Here is a 25,416-nt window from a genome sequence, read left to right as displayed (position 1 = left end):
CCACCTAGGTGTGTTGTGAGGTGACTGGGAGACATAACAAGGCCCTTAAGAGGTATACAGAAATTGGGCCAGAGAGATAGGACAGTGCGCAGAGCACTTGCCTTGTACACGGCCAACCCGGGTTTGATCCCCAGCATCCTATAAGGTCCTCTGAATGGGCCAGAAATGATTTCTGAGCTCAGAGCCAGGAGTCTGCCCCGAGCACAGCCAGTGTGCTGCCTCCCCACTCCCCACAAAAATAAAGAGGTATACAGAAGCTGGGGTTGTGACTCACTGGTAGAGCACTTGCCCTGCATTTGTTACATTATGGGTTTGATCCCCAGAACAAAAAAAAAGGAGGAGGAAGAGGAGGAGGAGGAGGAGGAGGAGGAGGAGGAGGAGGAGGAGGAGGAGGAGGAGGAGGAGGAAAGAAACAAGAGCCAGAGGCCAGAGTGATAGTACAGGGGCAGATGCCCTCCCTGCATGCACCTCACCCAGTTTCAATTCCTGGCACCCCAGATGGTCCCTTGAAGCCTGCCAGCAGTGATTCTTGAACGCAGAGCCAGGAGTAAGCTTTGAGCATCACCACGTGTGGCACTAAAATGAAGACGTGTACACACATAAACACCCACACACAGAGGCAGAGAGAGAGAGAGAGAGAGAGGTTAATATTGCTTTTAACAGTAGTTACAGAGCATGAACTCAGTGGTGTTGCACTCACTTTTTGTTGTCTGTTTTGGGGCCACACCCGGCTGTGCTCAGGGCTGACACCTGGTTATGGGATCACTACTGGTGGGGGGAGAGAGGTGGGGGGGGGGGGATGGGAATCCAACCCCAGCCTCTATACTATTTCTCCGACTCAATCCTCACATTCTAAAGTTCTACAGCAAAATCCAAGAAGATCCTCCCTCTCAACCCTCTACCAGCGACCCCCAAAACCAGGATGTTCCCTCAGGAGGGAACACTTAGGTATCCGCGCAGTCAGACACCGGGCCAGGGTGCGGGCGGAGCCACGCCGGCGTCAGGGGAGGAGCCTGCGCGGCCCGGGTCAGTCTCTTCCCAGGGGCGGGGCTGCTCAGAGCATCCCTCCGCCCGCGGAGCCCGAGCTCGGGCTGCCCTTTGTTCTGGTCGCTTTCTCCTAGACTCCGGCTCCACCTCCTCCTAGACCCAGGCTGCATCCCTCGCCTCCGGTCCTCGCTCCCGGCCCCCTTCGCTCGCCGCCCCTCCGCCCGCCACAGCTGGGTCTGCATCCTCTTTCCCTAACGCTTCCTCCCAGATCCAGGCCTCCCTCCTTCCCAGCGTCTCGCCCAGAGCCTGGTACCTTGCTCTGCACCCCTGCGTCCTGCGTCTTCCCGGTGGTCCGTCCTAGAATCCCCCTTTTCCCACGGTCCGGTCGTCCGGCCGGGCCCCGCCCCTGCGCGCGGGGGATGCCCCCCGCCGCCCCGCGCCCATGGTCCTGACGTTGCTCTTCTCCGCCTACAAGCTGTGCCGCTTCTTCGCGATGTCGGGCTCAGCGCCCAGTGCCGAGAGACTCGCGGTGCCCGCGCCGGGGGGCGGCGGCGGCTCTGGCCCGTGGTGGGCCGCCGGGGGCCGTGGGCCCCGCGAGGTGTCGCCCGGGGTGGGCACCGAGGTGCGCGGCGCCCTGGAACGCGCGCTGCCGGAGCTGCAGCTGGCGCTGTCGGCGCTGAAGCAGGCGTGCGGCGCGCAAGCCGTGGGCATCGGGCTCGCCGAGGTCTTCCAGCTGGTGGAGGAGGCCTGGCTGCTGCCGGGCGTGGGCCGCGAGGTCGCGCAGGGTCTGTGCGACGCCATCCGCCTGGACGGCGGCCTCGACCTGCTGCTGCGGCTGTTGCAGGCGCCGGAGCTGGAGACGCGCGTGCAGGCCGCACGCCTACTGGAGCAGATCCTGGTGGCTGAGAACCGGTGAGGGTGCCGGTGAGGGGAGCGCGCCGAGTGGTGTGGGGCAAGGGTGGAGGAGACCCTGGGCCTGCCGTGTGCGGCGTGCTGTGCCACTCTGCCCAGCCGTACCGACTGCCTTGCGCTGCCCTCCCGTAGGGGAAATCGGCGTGCCCGTTGTCCAAATGGGGAAACTGAGGCTCGGGAAAGTTCAGTGACGTTCAGTGTCACGGAGCGACTTAACAGGATTCACTAGGGGGGCGAAGGATGGGAGAGGGAGAGGGGGAATGAAATAGTAGGACAGGACGTCCTGAGGACAGAAGTAGGGTCCTGCTGCCATCCTTCAGCAAAGTTCCCCCCAGACCTGGATTTTTCTATGCTGCTTTCTCTCACCGAGAAAGAAAGGTGTTTAGAAACCGGGGAAGGGGCCAGAAAGATAGTGGAGTGGGTAGGGCGCTTGCTTTGCACATGGCCAACCAGGGTTCCATTCCTGGCATCTCATATAGGCCCCTGAGCCCGGCCAGGAGAGAACCCTGAGTGCAACCAGGAGTAAGCCCTGAGCCCCCACTGGGTGTGTCTCCCACTCTCCCACATCCCAACTCCACGCACCTCCCCCCCCAAGAAAAACGGGGACTTAATTCACAGAGAGAGGATAATTTCAGGAGGTGAGCTCATATCTTGTATGTGCAATGCCTGAAGTCCTTCTCCACTTGAATTCAATCTCCACCACATGAATCCCTCTCCCCAACTCTTAGTATAGCCTTGTTGGCTCCCAATACTAAGGTTCTTTGTTTTTAGTGAAGCAAGGAGTTAGTCTTTATTGAGTGAAACTTGCTTAGATGTAAGAGGAGAGGGCCAGAGAGACAGTACAGTGGGTAGGGCGTTTGCCTTGCAGAGAGCCTACCCACGTTCTATCCTCTGCATCCCCTAGGGTCCCCGGAGCACCACCAGGAATAATTCTGGTGTAACCCCTGAGCATTGTCCAGTGTGACTCCCCAAAAATTAAGAAAAGAAAGAAAGATACGAGAGTAGAGAAAGAGGGGAAATATGTGTTTGGGAGAAAACATAGGCTTCTCCAAAGTGGAAATAGGCAAACAGAAAAACAAACAAGCAAGCAAAATATGTGTTCAGGGGAGAATATGGGCTCCAGCCAAATTTCTGATCTGTCGGGCTCATCACTGCTTGGCCAAGAAACCCTGGGAAGTGCTTCAACTTCCACTGCTAGGAAGGCCCCAACAAAAAAACAAAACAAGGGAAAGAACGCTCCGTTTCCTCTCTGTTCAGACTGAAATGAATGCTGACCTAAGGCTCCTTGCCCCTTTCATGCCACCTCCATTTCACCCCCTCCTTCCTCCATTTTGGTTCTTACAGCAGCCAAATATGATCTCATTCTGCAGCTCCTAATGGGAAACAAAAGGTTTTCTGCCTGGGTGACTGGGTGGCTGAGAGGTGACTTCCTGGCTTTGCACCTGACTCCTCCCAGAGTCAGGTGCAAAGCCAGGAAGGAACCAAATGATACGTACTCTATTCTTCCCTCACACACAAGCCAGGATACTTCATGGGGGATCCAACTACGGCTGGTTGCCTCTTGCCCACCTCTTTGCTTCTTGTTGTTTGTTTTGGGGTCACACCCAGTGATCACTGAGCAGTGATTACTCCTGGCTCTGCCACTTAGGAATTACTTCTGGAAATGCTCAGGAGACCATATGGGATATTGGGGATCGAACCCGTATCGGCTGCATGCAAGGCAAACACCTTCCCCACTGTAGTCGCTCTGGCCCCTTTCCCACCTCTCTGGGTCTCCACCAGGAATGTAAAGACTCTGGGTTCTCATTTTCTCTCCCTTCTCTTTTTTGTTTTCTTTCCTTCCTTCTTCCTTCCTTCCTTCTTCCTTCCTTCCTTTTTTCTTTCTTTTCTTTCTTCCTCTTTCTTTCTTCTTTCTTTCTTTCTTTCTTTCTTTCTTTCTTTCTTTCTTTCTTTCTTTCTTTCATACTGGGGATCAAGTATAGAGCCTCACACCTGCAAGGCAAGTGATCCACTGCTGAACCACATCCCCAGCCCATCACTTTTTCTTTCCTCTGATGTCAGAGCAGACAATTGTCATACCTGAGCTTATGCCAGTTTCTCAGACCCCTCAAATAAAGGAAAGGGTTTTGGAAGGGGAAGTCCACGCAGCTCTCACAAGCATCATGGTCATGGCTCAAGAGTGCTTGCTTTGCTGGTTTCAAAAAGTAAAAATAACTGAATTGTGGAGATGAGACAGCTGCCAAATATGTGTGAATGAAGCAATGTAGGGCAGGAGACCAAATTAGCAATCTGTTTGCCCAGTAAGTCATTGGTCTTCGGTAGGGAGGGGCTGTGCATGTGCAGGGCTTAATAATGGAGTGGGTGCTTACAGATGTGATGGGCCCAGAGTGGTGGGTGTTTCCCGTAAGTCTAATATGTGGCACCCTGTAGTTAGAACTGGAGCTGGGTTCAGCTCCTAGGAAGAGGAGGGATGTAAGAGGCAGAAAAGCGTCACTATTTCTCAAGGCTGAAAATAGTAATCCCCTCACGATAGGTGTGGAGAGAGTCACACCTACAGATTCTTATGACCTAGTCCCAAGAAACTATGTGGTGATGCTGCCATTGCTGTTCAGGACCAAGGACAGAGCCTGGTACTTTGGGTGCCCCCCCCCCCTTTCCAGGGCTGTCTCTACCCTTCAAGCACAGGGAAGAGGATGTGAGCAAAAGGGGTGGGGTGACTTTAAATCTATGGAGGGTTTTTGGTTTGTTTGTTTGTTGTTTTTTGCTTTCTTGGGTCACACCCAGTGATGCACAAGGGTTACTCCCGGCTTATGCAGTCAGAAATTACTCCTGGCGGTGCTTGGGGGACCATATAGGATGCCGGGTCAGCCACGTGCAAGGCAAACGTCCTACCTGCTGTGCTATCGCTCCAGCCCCTAAATCTCTGTTTAAGAAATCCTTTCCTTGGGGAAAGCCAGAAAGCAGAGGGGTTAAGGCACTTGCCTTACACACAGCTAACTCCTAGTCCACCCCCAACACCACATAAGGTCCTCTCAGCACTTCCAGCAGTGATCCCTGAGCATTGTAACTCTGAGCACCCCTAGGTGTGACCACTTCCCCCACCACAAGATAATTTTTTTCCTTGGGGTCAGAGATATAATAGACTTACATACAGTTGGTTTGATTCCTGTCACCACATGGTCCCCTGAGCACAGAGCTAGGAGTATTCCCTGAGCATCACTGGGAATAGCTCCCAAACCCAAACCACATGCCCCTCCACCAAGAAATATTTTTCTTCCTCCACTTACCAACCCCTCTGAAAGAAGGTTCTCTATCTATGCACCCATTCTTGCCACCCTTCTCAGGATTCTAGATCATTGGCTTTCTCACTCCCAACAAGCTGCCAGGAGAAGCCCAACAAGCCTGGTCCCATACTGCGTGACAACCCTGTCTAACTCCCGGCACGAAAATCACAGTCCACCCCCAGCTGGGGACTTTATTGAGGTGACAGAGGTTAAATGGTTTTCCCAAGCATACACAGTGATGTATTAAGGAGACAAGTTCAAAACATGAAACTTTTGGAATTTTGGAGACAGTGCTGTGGTCAGGGACATATGCTTTCTGTGCACCAGGACCCCCAAGTTCAAACCAAGGGTCCCCCACAAACATCACAGGTGTATCCTTGGAAGGCCCACGAGCACTGTCAGGGTAGCCTGTGCGGTCTGCATTCTGGGCTCTCACATGGAACTGCCTGACCAGGTCAGTCAAAAAGTGCCAGGAGTGGGCTCTCTGAGTACTGCTTAGGAGCATTACATCAAATAAAACTTTGGCTGGAGTGCATGAGTTTTGTTTTGGTTGTTTTGTTTTGTTGCTTTCTGGATCACATCCAGCTATGCTCAGGGGTTACTCCTGGCTCTGCATACAGGAATTAATCCTGGTGGTGCTGGGAAACATGGGATGCCGGGGATCAAATTCAGTTCAGCCAAGTGCCTGGCAAAAGCCCTACTCGCTGTCATCTGTTTTTGTATTTTATTTTTTTTTAGTCTCGAAGAAATTAATAATCAATTAATTTATTGTGCCCCAGGATGCTGCTATAGGACTGTTAAGACTCTTTTTACAATGTGAGTTTTGTTGCTCTGAACATATCATTTTTTAAAAATTTATTTATTTATTGAATCACTGTGGGAAAAGTTACAAAGCTTTCAGGTTTAAGTCTCGGTCATGCAATGATCAAACACCTTTCCCTTCACCAGTACTTATTTTTCACCACCAAGAACCCCAATATACCCCCCCTCCCAACCCTCCCAATGCCTGTGAGGCAGATGAATTCTAGTTAACACTCTATCTACTTTGATTAGATTCATTGTTTCGACAAAAGATGCACCATTATTATTTAGAGTTTACACCCCAAAATCAGACCTGCTGAAAAGGCATTGTGAAATAATTTTTCTACAGCTGGTTACAAGAACCAAATGATGTCACGCGGCCGTGATAGCAGCTGCGCAATTTTGGATTTCTGATATTTTACTTATTAAGCCTGGAAGTATTTCTGCCAAGAGTCAGATAATTATAAGATTGGTTTCTGTGGCTCTAGAGCCATGGCCGTGCCGGAGAGCCGCTCGTGGGGGGCAACTCGTGACCTCGGTAGGGTGTGAGGGACGAGCCGGGAACACCCCCCTTCCCATGAGGTTTCAGTTGCCCCGTCACGACCGGCTCATACCTGGCTTTCCAAAAAGTTCCCAGGTGGCCACCATCCCGCTGTCCAGAGGGAAAAAGTGTTTTTGTATTTTAAAGTATAATCTTTTTACTTAGGAAGTATGAGAAGTAGGGAATTCCATAAAGTAAAAGAGGAATGACACACCCCAAATTCAGATGTAGAAGACTGAAGAATGAGATGCCTAGAACACATGTTTTGCATGCCTCTTTTTTAAAATCCTTCCTATTGCAGGTCGGAGACGGAGTACAGGAAGTAAGACACATCTTGCATATAGATGACCCTTGTTTAATTCTCAGCATATGGTTCCACAAGCACTGCCAGGGGTCATCCCTGAGCACAGAGCCAGGAATAGTCCCTGAGAATGGCTGAATATGACCCAAACCCACCCACCCTCAAAATCTTTCAAGTTGCTATGGTATCATCTGCTCAGTCACCAGCTGCACAGTCCTCCAATTAGGAACTTAGCTGGAGAACCTCTCACTCTCCCAGACTTGAATCTAGACTGTCCCCAACATCATTCCTCACAACAAACATTCCTGGTATGAGTGGCCTTATCTGTGTCCTCTCGATCTGCGTGCCTTTCTCTATGGGATATAAACCCAAAAGCCCCCAATTTCTGGTTTGTGGGGCAGGGATTCTCTTCTCTTCTCTCTCTCTCTCTCTCTCTCTCTCTCTCTCTCTCTCTCTCTCTCTCTCTCTCTTCTCTCTCTCTCTCTCGCTCTCTCTCCCCCCCAGGTTTTATTTTATTTTTAAATTTTTATTTTATTTTTATAAAATTGTTCTCAATAATTTGCTATGTTTAATATTACGACACTAATCCCACCACCATTACACTTACCCACCGCCAGATTTCGAATGTTTCCACCCCGACCCCTAAACCCTGCCCCCAAAGCAGGATCTAAATAATTTATTTTGTATTGCTTGTTAATCCACTAAAATTATCCAGAAAATTTCCTTAGAGGAAAGCATGTGAAGACTGTTGTATTCTACCCTGGAGCCATCAAGCCCTTGTCTAAGAACAAGATGTCGCACAACTGCATTTACGGTCGCGTGTTCCAGGAATTCTAAAATTATAAATAATGTTGTACAGTTGTTTATTTTTTGGGGGGTTTGGGGCAACACCCAGTGGTGCTCAGGCCTTATTCCTGACTCTGTACCCAGGGATCAATCTTGGTGGGCTCAGGGTACCATTTGGGCTGGCTGGTATTGAAACCGGGTCAGCTGCCTACATGACAAGTCCCTTACCTGCTGTACTCTCTATCCAAATTTGAGGGGTCTCTCTTTCATCCACTTGTCTCAATCTGCTCTCCAGATTAGCTCCCCAGCCTGCACCCACACACGGGGTGTCCGGAGTGTCCATTGCCAACACATCTCCTGTGTTGTCCAACTTGTTTTTTTCCCAACCACTAGGTATAAAGTGGTGGCTGTTAACTTTCTTCTAAGAAACCTGTTTTTGAATCATTTTTAGTGGATTTTTTTATAACAAGCAATATAAAATAAATTATATCAGTTCTGCTTTGGGGGCAGTGTTTGGGGTTTGGGATGGAAACATCTGAAATATGTTGGTGGGAAGGTGTAATAATGGTGGGATTGGTGTTTGAATATTAAATGTAATCAAATATTGTGAACTGATTTATAAAAATAAAATAAATTAAAAAATTAAGTGGTGGCTATTATTTTCATTTTCTCTCATTTTTTGGGGGGGGGCACCTTGGTTTTTGTTGGTTTGGTTTTGGGGCTACATCTAAAGCTATGTCTAGGGCTTACTCCTGGCTCTGTGCTCGGGGAATCACTCCTGGTGAGACCCAGGGTGCCAGATGTGGTGCTGGGGATAGAACCTGAGTCAACAAGGCAGCATCTTACCTGCTGGACTGTTGTTCTGAGATTCATGTCTGATGACTCATGACTCAGCCCATCTCATTCCTCCTTTGTTACCCTTTTGGATTTCCTCTTGGTAAATTGCCTGTTTATGTCTTCTGCTTTTTGAATCTAGTGGATCCGCTGCTTTTTTTTTCTTACTGACCTAAATATTTACTGACATGTCCTACATATGACTCCCTTGTTTCTTTGATATTTCTCTTTGTTGATTTTCAGCACTATGATATTTCCAGCCGTTTGGGCTGTTGTCCTTGTTGGTGCTCTCTGCCTGTTATGCTCTCCTCCCAGATGCTGCAGGCAGCTTCTCTGGACAGTTGGCTCCCCGCCGCCTCCCCCCTGAGGCCTATCCCTAACATCTCTCCATCACGTGCTCTGCTTTTGCCCTCATCATGGCCTATGATTCTATCTTGTTTGTGATTGTCTCCATATTAGCTGTGTCTCAGCTCCACTTATTCTTCTTGACTGTTAGACCTCAGCCCCCACAGAGTATATCCAAAACCACAGTGTTTCCTCATTAAAGATCTGTGGAATAAGTGGAGAGTTGTATCCCAGTAGCTCTCCTGGAGTGAGGAGACCTGGGAAGGCATGGAAAACATCTGAAGTGGTGCACTCAAGTGACACTTCAAATGCTAATAACAAGTGGTCTTCTTGGGTCCTGAGCCATAGCTCGGAGGGTAAGGTGCTTGCCTTGTACCTAGCTGACCTAGGTGTTTGAACCCAGGCATCTTATATGGTCCCCCAAGCACCTCCAGGAGTGATTGATTCCTGAGTGAAGAGTCAGGAGTAACCCCTGAGCATTGCCAGGTGTGTGCCCATCCTATCTCATGCAAAAAAAAAAAAAAAAGAAAGAAAGAAAAAAATGAACATCTACTGAGTTTTGTCTATGCCAGGCAGTGTGCTATACACTCCTCATGGAAGATCACGAGTTTTCATAAAAACCCAATGGGATAGGTTGTCTTTGGCTCCTATTTGTGAGATGAAGAAGTTGAAATTGAGGCTCATTCTTCAAGCTAGTATTCTCCCTTGAACACCTATCTGACCTGCTTGTCTTTTTCTTTGCTCATCTATTTCCACTCTGGAGAAGCCTGTGTTCTTTCAATCATGTACTTCTCCCCCCCCCTCACATAAATCCGAATAAATAAATAAATAAATAATTCCCAATACAACATATCTTACTACACACACACACACACGCACACACACACACACACACACATAAATAAAAGAAGTTGAGAAGTTGAGGTTGAACAATAAAGGAAGTTAGAAAATGGCTGGGAAGGGAGGCACGGGAAAGCTCAGTGGGTTGGAGCACATGCTTTGCATGCTCCAGGTCCTAGTTCAATCCATGGCATGGCATGGTTCCCCCCCCCCCCCCCAACCCAGCACTGAGTCCCAAGTATTTTCTGAGCACCAGGTGTGGCCCAAAAACCAAAGAAAGAAAAAGAAAATGGCAGAGAAGAAATCAGGACCCAGGGAATCTGGTCGGGAATTAGGGCACACGGCTTAGAGCCCTAAGGAAATGGGAGTGGCCAGGAAGGAGCATTTTAAAATCAAAGATATCTGGTCCCGCCAGGCAGGAGGCGGGTGAGGCAAAGAAGATCAAACTCGCCACGCTCATGTCCCCTATGACATAAGTGAGGCCCGGAGCAGGTATGTGGCCAGGCCATGGTGCCCAGGGGACTTGCCCAGTACCCAAGCTAAGACAGTTCCCCGGCCTCACTCTCGTTTCCTCTCGGCAGGGACCGGGTGGCGCGCATTGGTCTGGGCGTGATCTTGAACCTGGCGAAGGAGCGAGAGCCGGTGGAGCTGGCACGGAGTGTGGCGGGCATCTTGGAGCACATGTTCAAGCACTCGGAGGAGACCTGCCAGCGGCTGGTGGTGGCTGGTGGCCTGGATGCCATTCTGTTCTGGTGCCGCCGCACCGACCAGGCGCTGCTGCGTCACTGCGCGCTGGCGCTGGCCAACTGTGCGCTGCACGGCGGCCAGGCCACGCAGCGGCGCATGGTGGAGAAGCGCGCGGCCGAGTGGCTCTTCCCGCTCGCCTTCTCCAAGGAGGACGAGCCTCTGCGGCTGCACGCCTGCCTCGCCGTGGCCGTCCTGGCCACCAACAAGGAGGTGGAGCGCGAGGTGGAGCGCTCCGGCACGCTGGCGCTCGTCGAGCCGCTTGTGGCTTCGCTCGACCCAGGCCGCTTCGCCCGCTGCCTGGTGGATGCCAGCGACACGAGCCAGGGGCGCGGGCCCGACGACTTGCAGCGCCTCGTGCCCCTGCTCGATTCGTCGCGCATGGAGGCGCAGTGCATCGGGGCCTTTTATCTCTGCGCAGAGGCTGCTATCAAGAGCCTGCAGGGCAAGACCAAGGTGGGCCAGTCTGGGATGAGAGCATCTGGGAGGGCTTCCAGGAAGAAGAGACGTGGATAACTGGAATTTTGAAGTACTCTTGAGAGGGGAAAGAGGGGACTGGAGCCATAGCACAGCGGGTAGGGTGCTTGCCTTGCACGAGGTCGGAACCCCTGGCACACCAGATGGTGTCCCTTACCCTCTCCTCCCCCGCCAGTACTGATCCCTGAGCACAGAGCCAGGTGTAGGCAATGAGCACAGCTGGGTGGGACCCCCTGCCCCCTCCAAAATAAAGACAGGAAGGAGATGGTTGGGAAATGGTGTAAAAGGCTGAGGCACAATCTGGGGATGCCCCTGTTGGGGATGAGAAGCTTTACAGAGCGGGTCATTTTGCTTTGGGCGATGGGAGTGAGTGGGAAGAATGGGCGGAGAGGAGGGAGAACTTCGAGAATGAGGTGAGGACAGCAGCCGAGACCGTCAGCGCAGGCTAGCCCAGTGAGTACAGTTTTAAAAACACACTTTGAGGGGGACTAGAGAATCAGTACAGAGGGTAGGGTACTTAGTTTGCATGCGACCAACCCAGGTTCCAAATCACCAGCACCCCAAATGGTCCCCTGAACCCTGCCAGGAATGATCCCTGGGTGCAGAGACGGGGTAAGCCCTGAGCACTGCCCAACCCTTCCAGGTTAAAAAAAAAAAAGATCTTTTTGAGGGCTAGGGAGATGGCTCAAAGGTCTGGAGTACATGCTTGGCTTGTGCAAGACCTGAGGACCATCCCCTCTTGGTACCAGGTCAACTCAGCCCAATACTGCAAGGTATCTTGAGCACTGCCAGGAATAAGTCCTGAGCACTGACCTGGGAGTAGCCTCTCAGCACTGTTGGGTAGGTCTAAAAAAAGAGAGTTTGAGTTCCCATTCTGCCTCAGATTATCAGGAAATTCCAGGGTGACTAATGTATGACCTCAACTAATAGTCCAGTGCCAGTTGCAATTTCAACTAATGACCATGGTGTTTGTTAGTTGGTACAAAGTCTAATTAGATATTTCCCCCAAGTCTATGGGGGGTGGGAATCAAAGTCTGTGGGGAAATCAAAGTAGGTTGCATGGAGGAGGTGGTAATACATTTGAATTTAGGTGGATAAGTAAGATTTGACAAGCAGGTTGGAATATGGAAGGGCCTGGGAACATAAAGGGCAGAGGCCCACGTGGGAATGTCTTTTTTTTTTGGGGGGGGGAAGGGGGAGGGGGTTTTGGAGAACACCTGGAAATGCTCAGGAGTAACTCCTGGCTCTACACTCAGGAAGTATTCCTGGTGGTGCTTGGAGGCGTCCATATGGGATGCTGGGAATCAAACCCAGGTCAGCTGCATGCAAGACAAGTGCCCTACCCACTGTACTATTGCTACCACCCCATGGGAGAGTGTTTGTTGGTGGGTGTGCCAGCCAGGTGGGCACTAATAAGAGGTATCCCACTGTGCAGAGCCCAGTGGCCAGGTCTCAAGTTCAGCTAACCAGGTGAAGTCTGGAGAGATGAGGAGGGGAAAGTGCATGGGGGCGGGGGGGGGGGGGGAAGCCACAGGCCTTGGTGATTTGCAAGATGCACCTGGGAGTTGGAGTGTGAGCATAAGGGAGAGATGTTGGGGGGCCGGTGAATCCCAGACATCCCTCTCCTCCCCACCAGGTGTTCAGCGACATCGGGGCCATCCAGAGCCTCAAACGCCTGGTCTCCTACTCCACCAACGGTACCACTTCAGCGCTGGCCAAGCGCGCGCTGCGCCTGCTGGGCGAGGTGGTGCCACGGCCCATTGTTCCCTGCGTGGCCAGCTGGAAAGAGGCCGAGGTCCAGACGTGGCTGCAGCAGATCGGCTTCGCACAGTACTGCGAGAGCTTCCGGGTAGGGAGCCGCCGCCAGGGATGCCCTGCCAGGAGGAGTGTCTTCTCGTGCGTGGTCCACTGGCCGCGTCTCCATGGCCTTTGGGGGTGGGAAGCCTGGACTCAGTCTCTGTTTGAGTATCTGATCTGGGGTGTGTTTGCTTCGCCCAGCACCATCTCCAAGCCTCCCCTTGGTTTTGTGCTGCGGGGAAGGGCTAAGGAAGAGACCCCAGCCTGACCGCTGACCTGTCCTACAGGAGCAGCAAGTGGACGGGGACCTGCTTCTGCGGCTCACGGAGGAAGAACTCCAAACCGACCTGGGCATGAAATCGGGCATCACCCGCAAGAGGTACTGAGCATCCCGCCCTGGGGCGCCTGGTAGGTCTCCCCCTCTGCCTCTCCTCCCCTCCACCACTGCCCTGTCCCTCCCTCAGCAGCCTCTCCTCCCGGGGTACAGATTCTTTCGGGAGCTGACCGAACTCAAGACCTTTGCCAACTACGCCACGTGTGACCGCAGCAACCTGGCCGATTGGCTGGGCAGCCTGGACCCGCGCTTCCGCCAGTACACCTACGGCTTGGTCAGCTGCGGCCTGGACCGCTCCCTGCTGCACCGCGTGTCGGAGCAACAACTCCTGGAGGACTGCGGCATCCGTCTGGGCGTGCACCGCACCCGTATCCTCGCGGCCGCCAGAGGTCAGCCTGCCGGCGCGGCCCGGGAATGAGGGGACGCCCTGGACGGGGTGGGGGGGCGGGGCTCCCGGCCCGAGCGCCTTGTGCTGACTGAGCGAGCACGCGCCAAGCGCCAAGCGGCAAACTCAGAGCAATGAAGCTGCGCTGATGAATTCTCTTCACTTTCCGCCCTAGAAGCCCCCAGCGCGAGGGGCATTGTACAGGGGGTATGCACATGCCTCATCCAGTTTGGATTTTTTTTGTCTGTTTGTTTTTTGGGGGCCACACCCAGCGGGCTCAAGATTTATGCCTGGCTCTGTGCTCAGGGGATCACTTCTGGCAGTGTTTGGGCGACCGTTTATAGTGGCGGTATTGAACCCGGGTCAGCTATGTGAAGGCAAATGGCCTTCTACCCTCTGTGCTATCGCTCCGCCCTCCCACCCGGTTTTTGGTTCTTGGCTCTTCATGGTCTTACCACCTACCCCTCCCCTGCACCTCTGGGTGGACCTCGCCCAGAACCCCATGTTGGGGCCCTTTTCATCTGGTACACTTGGTGGAGCACCGCCAGAAGTGTTCCCCACCCCATAAATTCTGCCGCCTGAGCACCACTTGGGAGAATCATCATCATCATCATCATCATCATCACTATCACCCCGTTGTTCATCGATTTGCTCAAGCAGGCGCCAGTAACATCTCCATTCATCCCTGTCACATGCTAGTATAGTTACGACAACAGTAATAATAATAATATAGCATCAATAAATAGGGGGTGGAGAGAGTATGGGGTTAAGACATGGGAAAGTGGGGTGGGGGGAGAGTGTGGTGTCTGTTTTGAGCCCTTCCTTCTTGGAGGCCCCATCTTTCCACCTCCTTCTGTGGCCTTTCTGGAGCCAGCCCTGCTTCCTGGACTGGGCTGCTAGCAGGATGGGGGTGGAGGGAGAGGGGGTGTGCCTCCTAGCGAGTGGGGGGGGTCCTGTCCTCACCGAGCCTTTTCTCCTTCTCAGAAATGCTGCACTCCCCGCTGCCCTGCACCGTCTGCAAGCCCAGTGGGGACACCCCGGATGTCTTCATCAGCTACCGCAGGAACTCAGGGTCCCAGCTGGCCAGGTGAGGAGTGGGCAGGCAGGCAGCAGAGGCCCTGGGTGGGCCTGGCAGTGACCTGGGGCCTCTTGGCAGCCTCCTGAAGGTCCATCTGCAGCTGCACGGCTTCAGCGTTTTCATCGACGTGGAAAAGCTGGAAGCAGGCAAGTTTGAGGACAAGCTCATCCAGAGCGTCACAAGCGCCCGCAACTTCGTCCTGGTGCTCTCGGCTGGGGCGCTGGACAAGTGCATGCAGGACCACGAATGCAAGGACTGGGTGCACAAGGTAGGCACTGGCCTCTGCACCCACACCTGGCCTGTGGCCCCAGGGACAAGGTCCGCCTCCCGTTCCTTCTCTCTGGTACAGTTCAGTGACCTCTGTGGCCCCATCAGGAAGTCAAGAGTCACTGCTCTGTGTTGGGACTTGAGTAAGTCACTTAGGCACACCAAACCTCAGTTTTTTCATCTGCAAAATGGGAATAATTTGTCCTACTCGCCTTATAGGATTGCTGAGAGGGCCAGGGAGGGATGACAGTACCTTGAAGAGCAATAACCTCTTTGGGGAAAGGGGGTGAAGTTGGGACATAATGGAGGGGTGATGGGTGTAAAGCCACACCAAAGAGGGTAGGAATCCAAGGAACTTTGTATTTATTACAGAGAAGTGAGATACATGGAGTACTATTTCCTGGGATTTTTGTTGTTTTGGGGTCACTCCTGGCATTCAAGGCGTACTCCCAAGTTTGTGCTCAAGTAAGGCTTAAGAGGCCCTATGTGGTGGCCAGGGATAAAACCTATTTCAATGTGTGCATGGAAAGCATCCTATCCACTACTATCTTTCCAGTCTCTGCCTGGGATACTTTTATAAGGATTGAAAGAGCCTTAAAGATTGTAAAGTGCTTAGCAGAATGCCTGTGATGTAATAATTACTCTATGGTGGTAGCGGATATTATCGTTATTAATATAATCACCCTGAGTACCGCTACCGTTTTATTCATCATTGTACTGTAAGTGCTTGACACGTAGCAGAAAATTAGTGAACCTTTGTGGACGGATGGGTCTGCATTACATCTGCAAGTTATTAATCATTAATGAATGGAAACTGAAGCTGAGGCCCCAGTAGAGACAATAATCCTCCGACATGGGACCCCTGCCCTACAGAAGCTACAGAGACAGGACTGTGCCCCTTGTGACTGGGTGATTCACAGGTTGATGCCAGCGTCGTCAGGCAGCTGCTACTCTAAGCTGCTAGAAGAGAAGGGAGAAAGGAGAAGACATTGAGGGCTAGAACAGGCAGGGAGGGCTCCATGGAGGAAATGGGACTTTTGAGTTTCCTCCATGAGGAAAAGATTTTGGTGCTGGGCCAGAGAGCTAGTGCAGTGGGTAGGGAGTTTGCCTGGCACATGACTGATTTGGGTTTGCTCCCCAGCACCCTATATGATATTCCAAGCTCCCTCAGGGATGATCCCTGAGCACAGAGCCAGGACTAAACCCTGAACACTGTTGGCTGTGGTTTCCCCAATTCTCCCCACTCCCAAACGGAAGGATGTAAGTGGTGGGATGGAGAGATAATATAGCAGATAGAGCATTTGTCTTGCACAGGGCTGGCACTGTGCAGTTGCTGGCACCACATATGGTTCCCCAGGGACCACCAGGAATGGTCCCGAAGGACTGAGCCAGGAGTAAGCTCTGAGAATTTCTGAGTGTCACTCGATTACCCCTCTCACTTCACCACCCTCCACCCCCCACCCCCCGTGCAAAAGGAACTTAGGTGGCATGGGATGTGGCTTGGTGGTAGAGTACCTACTTTGCATATGTGAGGCCCTGGCTTCCATCCCAGCTCCACACACATAAAATATAGGTAAACGGAAGAGAAGACATCTGAGACAGGGGACCGGGAACAAGGAATAGGTGCAGGGCTGAGAAGGATGCCCTCACTTACACGTGTTACCGTGTTACCGGTGTGAGTGTCTTCAACTTACAGATAAAGAACTGAGACCTGGGAAAGAGGGATTTTTTTTAAGGCCACACTTGAAAGCTGGGGACAGAGAAATAATATGGGGCTTCAGGTCTTGCTTTGCAATGCAGCCAAAACTAGTTACCACCCTTGGCACTGCCTGTGGTCCCCTGAGCACCACCAGGGGTCACTCCTGAGCACAGAGCGGGGAATAGCCCTTGAGCCCTTGATCGTGTTCATCACTCCCTCTGCCAGGAGAGATGGTGGTTAAACCTTTGCCAGGGTGCCAACAGCTGGAGAAGAACTCTGCCAAGGCGGGGGAGGTTGCAGAGTGGACCAAGGCAGAGAGAAGACAAAGCTCAATGCTTTGAGGAAAGGGTGTCCTGAGGGAGGGCAGCAGCCCTCAGGCAGCAGAAAAGCTGCTCTCCTGACTGGCAGTAAGGAAGAGGGTCAGGCCTTAGGGGCCATTCAGGAGGTGCTGGGACTGAGCTTGATGTTGGGAGAGGGTAGGTGCCGAGCCAGAGGGACAGCTGGAGGAACATGGCTGATGGCCCTCAGCGGCTGGCAGGCAGCCCTCTGAGAGATGGGAGGGCCAGAGAGAGAGCTCAAGGGGTAACCGTGTGCCATGCGTGCAGGATGCCCCGGTTTGATGGCTGGCATCAGTTGGTTCTCCAAGCTTCCTCAGAGCCCAGAGCAAGGAGGAGTCCCCATCACATGGGCGTGCCCCCTCCCAACCCATTACAAACACCAAACCCTCTGAAAGACAAATAGACGTGTCTGTGAGTTCCACCTTCATCTCTGATTCCTTCTGCTTCATGCTCCCATAAAGGTTTCAGAAACACTTGTAGAATAATTGCATCAGGGGCCGGAGTGATAGTACAACAAATGGGTAGGACACTTGCCTTGCACGTGTCTTTCCTGAATTTGATCCCTGGCATCCTTAAAATTTCCTGAGCCACTGCAGTAGTGATTCCTGAGAGCAGAGCTGGGTCTGGGTTTGCCACTGCCCCCTCCCCATCAAAAAACAAAACAAAAAAAAAGAATCAAATCAGCGGTTTCACAGGTGCTTTATTCTGAGGGGGCAAGGCCAGGGAGTCATACATGGCTACTGGGTGTGCCAGGTCAGAAGACTTGATGCTAATCAGGTTCCTCCTTCTCCCCCTTTTCCTCTCCCCTTCCTCCCACTCCTCCTCCCCCCTCCTTCTCTTGTTCCCCTCTTCTCCTCCTTCTCCTTCCTCCTCCAATCATCCTCCTCCTCTTTGTCATCCTCCTCCTCCTGAGAGGAGAGCTGGGTCTGGGTTTGCCAATGGAAGTTCAATCTCTAAATATTTATTTATTTTTGCTTTTCGGCCACACCCAGCTTGCTCAGGACTTACTCCTGGATCTGTTCACTCACTCCTGGCAGGGCTCAGAGATTGAACTTCCACTCAGCTGGGTGCAAGACAAGTGTCTTATTAGCTACACTAGCTCCCTAGTCCCCGGGTTTTTCTTCTCTGCCAGTCAAGTGGTCTTGAGTGAACCGTGTAATTCTAGATAGGGTAAGTGCCTAGAGGTTCCCAAATAAGTGACCTCGAGGTGAGAATTGATCCAGATCCTCAACACATTTGGTGACCTCAGACTCAGGGCTGGGTCTGTGGATGCCCACTTGAAAATAAGCACTTTCTCCCTGGGGTTCCTTCCTTTTTGCTTTTGAGCCACATGTGGCTGTGCTTGGGGCTTTACTCCAGGCTTTGTGCTCTGGGATCACTCCTGGTGAGCTTAGGAGACCATATGGGGTGCAGAGAATTGAACCTGGGTTAACTGCATGCAAGGCAAGTGCCCTACCCTCTGTATTATCTTCTTCTGGTTCATAAAGTGGAGAAGCTTCCAGAAAGGATTGAAGGTTGCAGGAGCTATCCCCGGGAAGACTCCTCTCCTAAAGTGTGCTGTGCACCCAGTGCTCTCTGGTAGGCTGCAGGGAGGGAGGAGGTAGGAGGAGCCTGGCCTTAGATCAGTCCCAAGGCGCCATCATTCCTTCTGGGTTGTTTTTAGTCCTTAATTGCCTCTGGTTTTAAGACTCCTTTCCCCGAAGCCACATTTAGTGCATAATCAATACCGCAAACCACAAGTGAACTGCACTCCACAAAGCCCAGCCTGTGTGCTTCTTTCTCAAAAGGAAGAAAACACTCAATAAGCACTTATCAGAGCTTCTATTGATAGTAAGTGGGATCCTCAGGACAATCTGGGAGCAAGGTTTGTTATCCCCTCTCAACAGCAGATGAAATAGGGACTCTTTTTTGTTTTGTTTTTGGCTTCTGGGCCACATCCAGCAGTGCCCAGGAACCATTCCTGGCAGGTTCAGGGGACCATAAGAGATGCTGGGAATCGAATCTGGGTTGGATGCATGCAAGGCAAATGCTCTACCTGCTGTGCTATCACTCTGTCTCCGGGGATCTTATTATTAAATGTACTTCCATGTGTGATGCACTTGCCATTGGTATAGCCAATTATTCTATCCTACATGATAGGAAATATATTGACCCTTTTTTTTGTTTGTTTTGGCGCCACATCTGGTTGTATTCAGTGGTTCTGCACTCAGGAGTTACTCCTGGCTGTGCTTAGGGGATCACATGTGGTGCTGGAAATTGAACCCAGGTCAGCTGTGTGCAAGACAAGCATACTGCCATACTATCTCTCCAGCCCTCTTGACCCTATTTTTGTAAACCAGAAAACAGACTTTGAGAGTCCATGTTTTTGCTCATTCTGAGTGTTTGCCAGAGACTCTCAATTTTTACCCAAATTGAAAATCCCAGATCGCAACTCCTAACTGCTATACCATGTTGTTCCAGCCAGCCACCCATCCTTCTACTTACCCATCCATCACTCACCAACACACCCAATAAAACACCCATGCGTCCATTCAACCATCCATCTATTCACCTATCCATCCATCCACCCATCCATCCATCTGCCACCTACCTATCCATTTTTCCACCCATCTACCTTTCCCATCCATCCACCCACCCATCCATCATTAGCCAGCTAGCTAGATATTATTGATTGACTTATTTGTTTGTTTGGGTTTCCTTTTCTTTTGTCCACACTTGGCAATGCTCAGGGCTCACATTTCCATCTCTAGGCACAGAGCTTACTCCTGGTGGTGCTCAGGGGACCATATATGGTGCCAGGGATTCATTTCATGGCCAGCTGAATGCAGAGAAAGTACCTTAACCCATGTACTATCTCCAAGACCCTGGGAAGAGCACTGTAGACAGAGGAAACAGCACATGCAAAGGTCCTGTGCAGGCCCAGATCCAAATCTGAGGGGTGTCAAGTCTGAAGGACAATGCAGAGGTGGAGTTTGAGAGTGGACCATAGCCAGGCACATAAGACCTTGTAAGACACATGGAGTTTGAACTTTATTCTAAGAACCATGTAAAGTCTTTTTTGTTTTGGGGCCACACCCAGTGGTGTGGCGGGGCTTGAAGGATCTATGGGGCTTGAAGCTTTACTCCTGGCGGGGCTTGAAGGATCTATGGGCTGCCTAGAATTGAACCCAGGTGGGCGGTGTGCAACGCAAATGCCCTACCCACTCAAATGCCCTACAGCCCCAAGTCTTGTAGTATTAAAGAGAGGATAGATAATCAGATTTGCAGTTTCCCTAGAGTAGCGAGGAGATAGAGAAATGTGGAGAATGAATCAGATGGGGCAAGAGTAGGTGAGAGGCCGGGAGATGGTTTAAGGGCTGGTGCCAGAGGTTCCACAGTCCCCTGAGCACTGAACAGGGAGTAGCCCCTGAGAACTACCATGTGTGACTCCCCCCCCCAAAAAAAATGAGGGGTTAAAGATGATTGATGAAAGAAGAGTGATAGTGACTGGAGGTAGAGATAAACAGGGCTGTGAGAAATAAGCAGGAGTGGCAGGGCTCATTGATCTGATGGAGAAAGTATGTTTTTCTTCTGATACCAAAGTCTGTAGGGGTGTCCTCTGGTGACGAACATTTATCCCATTCTTCAGCACCTAGTAGGCATCCCACCTTTCAGTTCTGATACAAATGACCGCAGCAAGTCAGACTTGGGCCACCGGCCATGGTTCCCGCCTTCCGGGCTGCCCACTACCATCTGATGTGGGGATACATTCAGAAGCACCCCGTTCCCACACTCACTAATGCTCTACGATGACCATGGAGCTCAGGAAAGCTTGTCATTTCCACATCACAGTCTGTTAAAGAGACATTCAGAGAGAAGTTTTGCAGAAGGTGATTTTGGGGGGTCCAGGCAGGAAGCTGCCCAGCACCTCCATGTGTTCAGCCCCCAGGCCTGTATTTGGGGGGTGCTCACAGAGGCTGAGGCCGTCATTGGCAAGTGCTGGATGAATATCTTCCAGACTCTTCCTTCCCTGGGGTGCGTGTGTGAGGGATGGATGTGGAAGTGGCTAAAGCTTCATCTTTCTGGGTGTCAGCCTCCGTCCCGATATGAGGCCACATCTTAGGCAAACCCTAGCCCCTGCCATCTGGAAATTCCAAGAGCTTGAGGGGTTCTCTGTTCTGTGCTCTGAGTCAGAAACATGGGTCAATGGCAAATGCATATTTTTCATTTCTTTTTAGTTTACAGGCCACACCTGATGGTGCTTCAGAGCACAAACAAATTCTGGTTTCTTGCTCAGAGGTCACTCTGAGTGGTGCTCAGGAAACCATGAGGTGCCTGAGTGGGTTCCAGGTTTTCTGCATGTAATGTGTGAACACTGATCCTTTGGGCCATCCCCTGGCCCCCAATATTTTTTTCTTCTCAAGGGATGAGGGATAAGTCTCAAGTGTTCAAGAGACCGGAGCAATAGTACAGCAGGTAGGATGTTTGCCTTATATGCAACTGACCTGGGTTTGATCCCTGGCAACTCCAAGCACTGCCAGGAATAATCGCTGAGTGCAGATGCAGGAGTAACCCCTGAGCATCGCTGGGATAATCCAAAACAACAACAACAAAATGACAATTGTTAGTCTCCCCCAGAACTCAGCCTGGCTGTCAGGTCCCAAAGTCCCAGGAGGGGACCCAGCACTTTCCCTCGCCCTCTTCCTGTAGGAGATCGTGACAGCTCTGAGCTGTGGCAAGAACATCGTGCCCGTTATTGATGGCTTCGAGTGGCCCGAGCCCCAGGCCCTGCCTGAAGATATGCAGGCCGTGCTCACTTTCAACGGGATCAAGTGAGAAGGGGGTAGGAACGCCCTGCCCCTGGCAGCTCTCAGTGTCTGGCCCTCTGACCCAGCTGTCTCTGTGCCCGCAGGTGGTCCCACGAGTACCAGGAGGCCACGATCGAGAAGATCATCCGCTTCCTGCAGGGCCGCTCCTCCCGAGACTCGTCTGCAGGCTCTGACACCAGTTTGGAGGGTGCTGCATCCCTGACCCCCCTGAACCAGCCCTACCTCCCCAGCCCTGCTGTGAACCCTGTTTCCATGGTCCCTCTCGCCCTCCCCCCTCACTTCTGGGTGGAGACAGCGGGCTCTTTTCAGACCTGGCTCCCCCTCTCTGCAACTGGCTGTCCACCCTCACCCAGCTGCTTTATGCTCAGAAGAGGTTAGGGAAGCCAGGCAATGGCTGGACAATGGCATTGCCTCCAGGTTTTCTAGGACCTGGAAGGGTCCCTGGAGACGTGGGTTTGCCCCCTCCCCTGCCCTGGCTGCAGCCAACTTCCTGAGGCCATCAGTAGCACTTCTCAGCTGAGCAAGGACCTTTGGCCCTGGAACCAGCCAGTACAGGAGGCCAGCTGTGCCCTGGCCCTGCAGGCTGGGCCTGCAAGCATGAGGTGGCCTTCGTCACCTGGCCTGCACCCTGCTACCCCCAGCCCTCCTGACTGTGACCCTGCTGCCATATCCAGTCTCAGAGGCTCAGCTTGTCTGTCTCTGGAGGGCCCACCGCTGTAGCTGGCTCTGCGCCCTCATGGTACCTGGGGGCCCCTTGCTTGGACCTGGGTGGGGGGCGGGGACAGGAGCTCAGAGGGGGTCACACACCCTAGCCTCGTGCCTTGGTGTGGTGCCTCAGGGGCCTAATCTCTTAGCCTGGCTGGTCCCCCCCCACTCCCCCTTCCTGGGCAGAAACTGTAGATCCACTGGGAAGGCCCGGAAAGACAAGGGGGTGCATCCCAACCACTGGGGGAATATTCCCAAGTCCACTCAGGGTAGGGGTGATAACCCAAGGGCTGCAGTGCACGCTTAGCATGTAGGAAGCCCGGGTTCAACATCCTGCACCCCATGGTCCTCCAAGCACCTCCAGGAGTGATTCCTGAGCACCACTGGGTGTGGCCCCAAACTCTTCCCGTCCCCCCATAAAAGAGTCCATTCAGGAGCGATGGCTCAAGTCTGAGGTTCTCCTTTTCCCACACCCTCAGGTGAGCTGGTGCAGGTGGTCGAGGAGCGACTCTCCAAGTAGCGAGACTCGAAGCCACCAGCCTCTGCCATCACCAGGCACTCTGCATGGTGTCTGCCACCACCAAGACCTGTGCCAGCTAGTGACATCGCCCGCCACTGGACAGAGGAGGAACTGGGGCTCTGAGAGCTTGGAGGAGGTGCCCCGACACCGGGTCCAGCCATCCCCTGGTGCTTCCCCCACCACTGCTGCTGGGCCGCCGTCCTGAGGCTCAGCCCCACGGCTGTGCCATGCTGCACTGTGACCATGGTCTCTCTCCTGTCCCCAGGAACCTGGTGGAGGGGGCAGGCGTCACAACCAAGGCTGGCCCAGGCGCCCCAGGAATCAGCATAATGCCCTGTGCTTCCCCCACAGCCTTTCTATTAGAACCTGCCCCATAGCCGATTCCAGCAATGGGGGCCTGGAACTGCCCGTCACTGCCCTCCTGATCAGGGCTCATGCCTCAGGGTTGGCTCTGCTCCCAGAGCTGCTCCCATGGGTGCTGGCCTGTCACCCCAGCTCTTGGGGAACTCAACAATTCGCCTTGGGCTGCACTTGCTCCTCCTTCTTTGTGCCACACGGTGCCTCAGGGGCCAGGAGCTGGATCTGACTGAGCAGAGAGGAGGCTGTCCAGAGCAGAGGTGGGAACAGTGTGCTGAAAACTCCCGTGGCCGCCGTCTGTGTCTTTCTCCACATCAGTCCCACACTCCTGAGGCCCCAGGGCCATCCTCAGAGGGTCTCCTGACTGATTTCTTGATCTGATGAAAGTGACCACCCTCCACTGCTGCCCACATGGTGGCCTTCACGCTGGCCATCCCCTCCTCCTGCCTCCCGCCTCCCCAGAGAACCAGAGCCCACTTCAAGCCCCATCAGGGCAGCCAAAGTGGTCCATGCCCTGGTCATCCTTCCTTGCTGTGATGGTGTCCAGGCTGCAGCCAACCGGTACCCGTTATGACAGCAGGAGTACCCCATTAGTCACCTGGCCTGCCCCTCAGCTGTGAAGGACCTTTCCCCTAAAGAGCGGCGTAGATGGGGCCAGGCTTTTCTGGCCGTCTGAGTGAAGTCACTAGCTCATCTCATTGCACTGCCCAGGGGGGAAGGGAGATGCTTGGCATGCAGGAGGCCCAGGTCCCATCCCTAGCAGAGATCCTCAGGGCCAGAAGTCTCTTAAACACTGCTAGATGTGGAACCAAAATATCTTTCCCCAGAGAATAATGCCCACCCCCAACAAAAATAAAACCAGCTCACAAATGTTTATGGATATTCCCAGGCCAAAAGTCCAGCCTGTGAAGAGAGGCAGCTCATTCTAGAATGGATGAGATCAGAAGAATTTCAGAATAGTTCCTGGGTCCAGAACTCAATGGGCTGAACACATGCTGCGCACGCAAAAACCGGGTTTCCATCCCCAGCACCTCATGGTCCCAGGCAGAGCCAGCAGAGATCCTGGAGCATTAAGCTAGAGAATCCCCTGCGACCCCCCGCCCCTCAAGATAAATCAAAATAAAAAAGATCATGTATCTACTCCAGTTTTCTTGAGTTGTCTGGCCAGAACCCATTTGGCGGCATGGCTGACCTAAGGTCCTGCCCCATGTCATACAAGCCTGAGACATTGTCCAGATAATCCTGCTGGATCACCCTACCCTCCTCACCTGGGGGTTGACCCAGTCCTCTCCATGCTTAGGTTTCCAGTGACAAGAGGGACAGTGACACAGGAGCCTGAAAACACAGCTCTCCAGAGCCTGGTTAGCCCTGGGCCACCCCATTTTGTCATAGGGATTTCTAGCTAGACACTGGTTGGCAGGGATGGGGCTAGGATTGGCAGCGGGGCCCACGCCCTGTGGATGGTTCTGGTTTAAAGAGTCGAAGGCCGCTGCTTGGGGGTCTGCTTAGGGGTGCAAGACCCTCCTTGAAGCCAGGGCCTCAGTATTAAAAATCCAGTTCTGCCTTTCAGTTTCAGGCCCCAAACTTCCTGGGGCTCCAGGAAGGGGTCCCCCATGTCCTGGGGAATTGGGTCCCCTGAATCACAAGGGGAGCTGAGTCGGCCTCTAGGCTCTCCTTGACCACCACAGGCATGAGGCAGAGTTCAGCCCCTGGCTCTGCTTTACTGCCCCAAATAGGCAGTGTCAGACGGCCCAGTGGTCAACAAACACAGGCTTTGCTGGCATCGGTCTAGTTCAGAAGACCAGTCCTGGTGTCCCCGGGGAGCGAACCTTTGACCATCAGGAATGACTCACAAGGACCCTGTGCAGGCCTGATGGAAGGCCTCAAGCCCTTTGTTTCCCAGAAGCTCAGCGGACAGTGGACAACAGTCTCGGGCCAAGCTGGCCACACCCAGCACCCGTGCCAGGGATAGCTCAGGCCCTCCCGCCCAGCAGCTAGAGTCTGCAGACACGACAAAACACTGGGCCACACAGCTGCCCTGGGAATTGAAACGTTTGTTTCCATGAGATCATACTGATTTATTAGGATGATTGGCACTGGGAGCCCAGGCGTGGGTGGGCCCTAGGCAAGAATGGACTCCTCACCAGGGACAGCAGCTCTCCTGCTCCAGGGCAGCAGGCGCTCCCAAGGCTGGCCACCAGGGGCTGTCATCCTTCAGGAGGGAGACGTGGCTTCTCCCCCACCCCCACCCCCACCCCCACCATGCATTACCCTAT

At 52.8% G+C, this 25,416-nt stretch overlaps 1 protein-coding gene across 2 annotated transcripts; it reads left to right on the top strand.

Moving 5' to 3' along the window:
* Positions 1 to 1,052: 1,052 nt before the first annotated feature.
* Positions 1,053 to 22,801, top strand: SARM1 (sterile alpha and TIR motif containing 1). 2 transcript variants are annotated; one of them, XM_056126862.1, is made up of 10 exons: positions 1,053 to 1,899; positions 10,213 to 10,831; positions 12,489 to 12,701; positions 12,937 to 13,028; positions 13,137 to 13,372; positions 14,353 to 14,455; positions 14,525 to 14,714; positions 21,440 to 21,561; positions 21,642 to 21,745; positions 22,743 to 22,801. In XM_056126862.1, exons 1-10 carry the CDS (start codon positions 1,430 to 1,432, stop codon positions 22,781 to 22,783), a joined length of 2,190 nt encoding a protein of 729 aa, XP_055982837.1. In that variant the 5' UTR covers positions 1,053 to 1,429; the 3' UTR covers positions 22,784 to 22,801. The 2 variants fall into 2 exon arrangements, with proteins under 2 accessions (XP_055982837.1, XP_055982839.1); XM_056126864.1 differs by lacking the exon at positions 12,489 to 12,701.
* The last annotated feature ends 2,615 nt before the right edge of the window (positions 22,802 to 25,416 follow it).

The sequence above is a fragment of the Sorex fumeus genome, unplaced genomic scaffold (assembly GCF_029834395.1).
Source record: "Sorex fumeus unplaced genomic scaffold, SorFum_2.1 ptg000063l, whole genome shotgun sequence".
NCBI lineage: Eukaryota > Metazoa > Chordata > Mammalia > Eulipotyphla > Soricidae > Sorex > Sorex fumeus.
The sequence above is the reverse complement of the archived record's forward strand: the minus strand, read 5'-3'. Positions and strand labels throughout refer to the sequence as shown.

Coding starts and splice junctions, on each gene's coding strand:
- SARM1 (XM_056126862.1), top strand. CDS start 1,430: ATGGTCCTGACGTTGCTCTTCTCCGCCTACAAGCTGTGCCGCTTCTTC. Junction 1,900..10,212: donor ATCCTGGTGGCTGAGAACCG/GTGAGGGTGCCG, acceptor TCCTCTCGGCAG/GGACCGGGTGGCGCGCATTG. Junction 12,702..12,936: donor AGTACTGCGAGAGCTTCCGG/GTAGGGAGCCGC, acceptor CCTGTCCTACAG/GAGCAGCAAGTGGACGGGGA.